The sequence below is a fragment of the Triticum aestivum genome, chromosome 2B (genome assembly GCF_018294505.1).
Source record: "Triticum aestivum cultivar Chinese Spring chromosome 2B, IWGSC CS RefSeq v2.1, whole genome shotgun sequence".
NCBI lineage: Eukaryota > Viridiplantae > Streptophyta > Magnoliopsida > Poales > Poaceae > Triticum > Triticum aestivum.
In genome coordinates this window covers 196,396,529-196,404,310 of record NC_057798.1, presented here as the reverse complement: position 1 = coordinate 196,404,310, position 7,782 = coordinate 196,396,529, and the positions used below count along the sequence as shown (strand labels likewise).

The 7,782-nt window shown below is 45.3% G+C and overlaps 1 protein-coding gene across 1 annotated transcript; it reads left to right on the top strand.

Moving 5' to 3' along the window:
• LOC123044319 (uncharacterized) lies at positions 1–5,100 on the top strand (the record flags this gene model as incomplete). Its single annotated transcript, XM_044467022.1, is given in 5 exon segments — positions 1–527; positions 878–1,428; positions 1,512–2,732; positions 3,917–3,997; positions 4,838–5,100. Coding segments are annotated over 4 exon segments (1,881 nt in total). The 3' UTR covers positions 4,867–5,100.
• Positions 5,101–7,782: the final 2,682 nt, after the last annotated feature.

Here is a 7,782-nt window from a genome sequence, read left to right as displayed (position 1 = left end):
ATCACACACATAGACATTGCAGGGTTTATTAGGGCCAAAGTTCGGGAAAGCGCGCTTAATCGAGCGCTTATGCGCGCCTACGCGCAAGGCGCTGGCCTACCGCCTCGCATAGGCCATGTGCGCTCGTAAAGGCGCGACGCGCGCCTAGGCGGAGCGCTTTTCTCGCTGAGGCGAGCTTAAGCGCGCGGAACAGCGCGGAACGGGCGCTTAATGGCGCAGAACGACGAGAGGGGATCCATCGGGGAATCGGGATAAAGAGGCAGGGAGCCACGGGATGAAAGGCAGAGGGTCAAAATCGAGCCCGTGTTAGGGTTAGGGTCTCCTCTCCTCCATTCCTCGCGCCGCCGGACTCTCCTTGGGGCCGCGAGACTCTCCTCGTGCCGCCGGCAGCAGCACGCCCTCCGCCCTGGATCTGAAGCTTCTCCTCGCGCCTCTCCTGCTCGGGCCCTCCCCCACACCTCCGGTTGCTGGCCTTCGACCTCATCCCGCCGTGGATCTCGCGGCCTGGTCTTCTTCTCTTCAGGCAGGTGAGCCCCCAGATCCCCATCGATCCTACCTTCTCCTGCTAGCTTCTGCCTGTTGCTGCTTTGCTGGTGCTACTAGTTGCCGCTGAAGTGATGTTAGCTGCTGCTGGTGGTAGTTAGTGGTGCTGTTTACTAGTAGAGTAAAAGTAGTAGTACTTGGTGCTGTTGCATGTTGCTGTTAATTTGCTGCTGCTAGCTGCTACTGCTGTTTGATGCTGCTACTACTTGTTTGCTGCTGATGCTAGCTGATGCTGATGCTGGCTGCTGCTGCTACTTGTTTGTTGCTAATGCTAGCTGCTGCTGCTGTCTGTGGCTACTAGCTGCTAATTTGTGTTGTTGACTTGTTGTTATAGGATGTCAACATCAGAGAACACCACCGCCCAAACAGAGTCCGAAAGGCCGATAGCTCTGAAGAGGAAATCCAATGATGTTGGATGGAACTATGGGAAACTATGTGATGTCACAAACAAGGAGAGAGTGAAGTGTGACTTTTGTGGCCATATTAGCACCGGAGGAATTAACCGTTTCAAGCTACACATCACAGGCACCACCTCAAGCGTTCTTTCATGTTTAAGATCAACTCCGGAGGCTAAAGCAATATGCCAGAGAGCTCTTGATGCATATGAGGCAAAGAAGGTGGCGAAGAAAAAACATACGGCAGAAGTGAGGGCTGATGTGCATGTTACAGCCCTAAATGAAGCAAGGGATGGTAGGGAATCTGTTTGTGTTGGAAGCACATCATCGGAGCCCAACAAATTAGGACCAATGGACAAGTTCGTGCGTCCTATTGATGGTAAATCAAGCAAAGAGGAAGCCTTGAAGCAGCTAAGTATGAATGAAGCACTATTCAAGGAGAGAAGAGGTCAATGTTCACCATATGTTGCTAGATGGGTGTATTCACATGGTAATTCTGGAGTCCTTCATTTCTTTGCTTGCTTGTGCTTGAAATGATTGCTTGATTGCATGGTTTTGTTCCTTTGCTTGTAGGCATACCATTTAATGCTCTTGACAATGATGAGTTTTGTCAAATGTGTGAGGCCATAGGCAAATTTGGTCCTGGATATGAGCCTCCTACTCAATATGAGCTTAGGGAGAAGTTGTTGAGTGATGAATATGCAAGGACCAAGAGTTTGTTAGATGAACGTGAGAAGGAGAAGATAAAGCTTGGGTGCACCATCATGACAGATGCATGGACGGACATGAAGAGGAGGAGCATAATGAATTTGTGCATGCATTGCAGTGGGGGGACAAGTTTTCTCAAATCAAAGGAAACATCTGATGTGTCACATACAAGTGAAGTCATATTTCAGCTAGTGGACAGCGCAATTGAGGAGGTAGGGGCGGAGCATGTGATGCAAGTGGTGACGGACAATGCTTCCAATAACATGGGAGCCAAGAAAATGTTGCTTGAGAAGAGGCCGAAGATCTTTTGGAGCTCTTGTGCAACTCACACTATCAACTTAATGCTCCAAGGAATTGGCAGCCTCAAGAGATTCAAAACAATAATTGATCAAGCAAAGAACCTCACCATCTTCATCTATGCGCATCACAAGACTTTGGCATTGATGAGGGTTGCTACAAAAAGGAGAGATATCATAAGGCCGGGGGTGACTAGATTTGCTTCCGCTTTTCTCACATTGCAAAGTTTGTTGGAGAAGAAAGATGCTTTAAGGTATATGGTGGTTGAAAGAGCTTGGGAAGATATGAAAAATGTGAAAACAAAGAAAGGCAAGGATGCAACGGCAACGGTGATGGATGCAAACTTTTGGAAAGGTGTGCTCCTATGCATAAAGGTGTTTGAGCCATTGGTGAGAGTACTTCGTTTGGTTGATGGGGATATTAAGCCATCGATGGCTTGGTTGTATGGAGAGTTGGTGAATGCAAAGAGGGAGATGAAGGAGGCATTTAACAACTTGGAGAGGAACTACAAAGATACTATGGGCATTGTTGAAAAGAAGATGAATGGAAGGCTAGATTCTCCACTGCACATGGCCGCATATGTGTTGAACCCACACTATAGTTATGCAGATAGCTCCGTCTTTACCACTGCAAATGAAGGATTTCAGGAGTGTGCTGAACAATACTATGCAAATGATCATGATACTTGCATGCTGGTTGTCAATGACAAGTTTCTGAAATATGAAAACAAAGAAGGAACTTTTGGAAAGAAGCTTGCAAAAGCATGTGAAAATAAAAGCTACAGCCCCGGTATACTTGCTTGCTCTTGCCCACTAGTTGCTACTCTTCTCTTGCTGCTGCTATTGAAGTATTGATGCTTGTTTCTTGCTGCTGCTGCTACTATTGATGCTTGTTTCTTGCTGTTGCTGCTGCTATTGATGCTTGCTTCCTGCTGCTGCTGCTACCATGCTACTGCTGCTGCTACCTTGATGCTGCAAAATGATGTTTAATATGCTCATGCAAAATGATGTTTAATATGTAGATACATACCAAGAGAAGAAATAGGCTCACAACGGAGCGATGCAACAATTTGGTCTTCATAAGGTTCAACAATAGGATGTTGTCTAGGAAACAAAAGCTCCTAGAGAAGAAGAAATGGGATGTGCTCATTAGCACCGATGCTACCGAAGCTCAAGGATTTCTATTTGAAGGAGGGGATGATTATGCAAGCGTTGTTTATCTTGATGAGGAGGATGTAGATGTTCATCCGGGTACGGGGATATCATGGGATCTACTTGGTGAAGCAATGGGAGCACAAGAGCAACTCCAACTTCGGAGGAGTGCAAGAGTGAGAGACCTTGAGGAGGAGGAGTTTGAATCCGATCATGATGATGAGGAGATAGTGGATGAAGATGAGATTGAGTATGAGGATGATTGAGAGGCATTGAGCATTTGAGCTAGTGATCATTGGCTCATTGCATGATGGTTGGCAGCATCATGCCATTAAGTGATCAAGTTATCATGCATTTGCATTCATGCATTTGTCTTTTGTTTGTTATTTGTTATGTAAGAGACTATGATGGAGTGGTCACGGGTGAGACTATTGTGGATCGTGGCCGTGGTACTTTGGTTTGGTAGCACTAAGCAAGTTTAAGACTTTTATTTGTTATGTAATATGCTTGCTTGTGAAGTTGTGAACTTGTGATATGTTCTACCTATTACATTGCTTGTTTGCTACTTTGCTAGTTTGCTTTGATTGCTCATTCAAGTTGTGAACTTGTGATATGTTCTGCCTATTACATTACATTTTACATATATGAATGATGAATCTGATATATAATGCTTTGCTTGCTCCTTGCTTGTTGGTTGCTGCTGCTAACATCTTTACATATATGATAATATGAATGATGAATCTGATATATAATGCTTTGCTTGCTCCTTGCTTGTTGGTTGCTGCTGCTAACATCTTGTCATCTTCTCTATGATGTATTTAGCTGTTGCACAATGCATTGGAGGGAGACGATCAGAGGACAACATACAAAGAGGCAGGGGCAACATATTGGAGAGAGAACAAGGTTATAAACTTATAATTGTACCTCCAGTTTACATTCTAGCACTTTTTTTATGTCAAACTGCTCTTTTTTGCCCATATCCGTACAATTATATAGAAAACGCATAATTGCGCCTAATTGCGCCTAATCACGCCTAAGCTAGAAAAGCGCAAGTAGGTGGCCAAACGCATAATTAACGCCTAGCGCTTTCTCAAACTTTGATTAGGGCGGATACTCTAAATTCAACCGAAATAAGATATGGTAGGCCAATGATATCATTCAGCTCAAAGACAGGTGTAGGATCGGTGATGTTTGCCACTATGGATTTGGGAAGAACTTGGTGAGGTGTTGAACACATTATAGTATAGTGGCACAGCACCGATAACACAGAGTGTAACATGTGGTGGAAGCAGATATACAGCCAATACTGAAGTTAAATGCTAGCATTTTGGGAACTACAGTTTTCTACTGTTGCTGTGAAATTCTCACCGGAACAATTAACTTTCCCTGTGACACGTTACAGCTTGTGTGTTGCTGCATTCTACTACTATAAGCTACTCCCTCCGTCCCATAATACAAGATATTATTAAAACCAGTATCTACACATATTGGTTGTAATAACATACTTCCTTCATCCCACAATATAAGACGTTTTTGCAGTCCCTATATTATGGGACAGAGGGAGTATTTACTTATAGAGCCCTACATCTTGTAAACAAGTTTGGACTTTTTCCTCGTTCCATTTCACAAGGAAGCATAAAGTAGTGGTTATATATTTGGGCCGTGAATCAAAGTTGGGTATGGATCAGCTTTTTTTTCTTCCGAACTAGTATTACTGAAGACATGCTAAATTTGATATGCCAGGGAAAGGCGTGCAAGAAGCTGAGCAGTGACCGGAGATGACGCCATGGTGATTAACAAGTGGAAGGAGTTTGCATGTGAGCTGAACTGGAGTATATGACCTGAAAATAATGCATGTGCATTGATGGAGGGTGTCTCAGGACTATCCTTCGTTTGTCTGTTTCTAGACCTTTTTTATTAATATGTATCCATCTCGTCTATATTGCCTCAACACCGACTCTTGTCGCTTTATTTATCAACAAGATAATATGAACTATATTATATCAGTTGTACTACCCTTTGTTTTGACTGCTTGCTGCTTTCTTTTGTTGGCATCGTAGCTTCTTTGAGTAACCACGTCTCTCGTTATGCTTGACCCGAAACTACACTTGGGTGGTAGTGAAGATTTTATTAGAAATTTGGCAGACAGGTGAGCGAGCTATGTTGGAGGTTCATTGTGATATGATAATTGTTTGTTTCTGCCAGTCCCCCCCTCCTATGGTTACTGTTGCTCAGAATTTTCCGAACTTAGTTATATGCAAAGTCTCATTTGTTCTCCACAAGTTTGTTGTTTCCGTCTGCTTGAATTTTCTGCACTGCTTATGTGCAGATGAGGCTAATTTGTTCTTCACAAGTCTAAGGTATCTAAGGTATCTGGATAGTTAGATTGGCGTGTGCCAAATTCGTCATGTGTTTAGTGGAAACTAAGGGCGTGTTTTGGTTCCAGTTTGGAAGGAAAACAGGCCCTAATATGCCATATGAAACTTGTTTGGTTGCCTGCATTCCTAGCCCCTGCATTAGGTAATACGCAAGTGCACTTTGTTTGGTTGGCTGCATTGGCCCTAGCGGCACATGAACATGGCGTTTGGTTGCATACGGCGTACATGTTGTACTTACCTTGTACCCTAGTTGGCGAGCTTACCCACAATGATCACACCTAGCACACCAACGCCACTACACAACAATGCTGACGAACTGAGAGAAGATGATGAAGTTCTTCGGCTTCAGGACGAACTGACGATCCACCTTAGCAGCTTCCACTTTGATAGCTCCAAGCACGGTCAACACTGCTGCCTCCGTGCTTTCGCACCCAGGCGGAGTAAGCTTGTTCTGCTGCCTGCCTAGTTTTGAACCCTCTATAGTTGCTGTTGCTATACAATAGCACTTGTGCATTGGCTTCTTCCCATGGAACTATAAACCCTTGGAACCTCACCGATGAACACGACATACCACTTGCCCTAGCAATGCACAAGAGCAAGAGTTGAAGCAGCAAATCAATGGAGCACAAGTAGCACACAAACAACAATGGAGCAGAAGAGAAGTAAAGCATGCATGATCATACGACATAGCAAGTTCAACCTAGCACTACCTGGTGTTAACCTACCACCAGGGGCGGAGCTACAGGGTGGCCAGGGTGGGTCGCGGACCACCCTGGAATTTTTACCCGGGCGCATAGAGATGGGCTTGGGAACGAAAAAAATGGCCCAATAACACTTTGACGCAAAACAACCAGCACCTCTCGCTTGCAGCCCGACACCAAGCACGACTGCGGGAGACCTCTTCCCGACACGCAGCCGCCGGCTGCCTCGTCGCCATCGGCCTATCCCCGCTTCCGCCTGCCTCGCTGGCGCCGGCTCTCGGCCCCCCAGGATGCTCCTCTGCTCCTACCTCCCCGCTGCGCCCTCAGCCTGCCCGGCGCTGGGCACCAGCCGCACCATCATCCCAAGCCGCGACCCTCCCCTGTCCCAGTCATCCGCCTGGCGCCGCTGCAAGCCTGCAAGCCAGCGGCAGCCGCCCAGTTCGCATTCCAGCACCCGGTTCTACCTGATTTGAGGTATGATTCATCCATTCCCCAATTTTTCAATTTTTGATTTAGGGTTTGCTTGCTATTTTTTGTATTGCGGACTAGACAGTACAATACATGGACTGATGAACATGATCTGATGAACAACACACATAATTAAGCATATTATTTTTGTTTAGTTTTGTCATTATAAATTTATGATTGATAGAAAGTAAATTCTTATTATAGAATTATTAATGAATGAAGAGAACCGGAGATATTGCAAAACTTTTTCACCACCATGTTCAGTCAAGAACAAGTTGAAAAATAAGATGGGTGATAATCTTTTGGATGATTGCATAGTCACATATATTGAGTTGGATGTTTTCTCTGTGGTGAATGAAGATGATATAATTGATATTTTCACGATTAACTTCTCAAGGTATGTACTGTACTATGTAGGCTTCTTTTATTCAAAACTGAGACTTGAATGAGAATTTTAGTGTGTGTTTATCTATTTCTATGGTATTTGCAATTAGTTGAAATATTTGCAAGTCATAGTTGTTGTAAAAAATAACTAAAGGTGGACCACCCTGGTGTCAAATGCTAGCTCCGCCACTGCCTACCACCACATCCAAAAGAGGGTGTCATCCTATCACCGCAAGTTAACCATCAGCGTGAGGGGTTAGTATATACCACCTCACCAAAATATACAGACCATCAAATAGTTTTTGAGCCTAGCTACACAAAATGTACGTCGTCATCGTCATCGTCGTCGTCACCGCCACCGCCATCGCCGTCAGGGATCATGCACACTCACAGGCAGCACTACTCTAGTAGTAGTGCTTGCCCAGCCAGCTCCTGAGCCACATCACCCTGTGAGCGTCGGGCATGGCAACGAACCCAACACCCTGGGCCTTGTTGTCAAGAAGGTGGCTGAGAGCTACCATGAGAGCCTCGTCGCTGAATCCACCCTGGGTCATGACAGCGCCATACAGGTCAGGTTGGACGTCGAGGGGCTTGCACTCCCTGATGGCTATTGCCACCTCCACCGCCTCAGTCGTGCTGCAAAAGACATTGATCTCCTCCTCCATCAGGCCTCCACTCTTCCTCTTCCTATCATGGACGGGGTCAAATGGCTTGTCGAAGGGCTTCGCAGCGGGCTTGTCAGGGCCATCAAGGACCT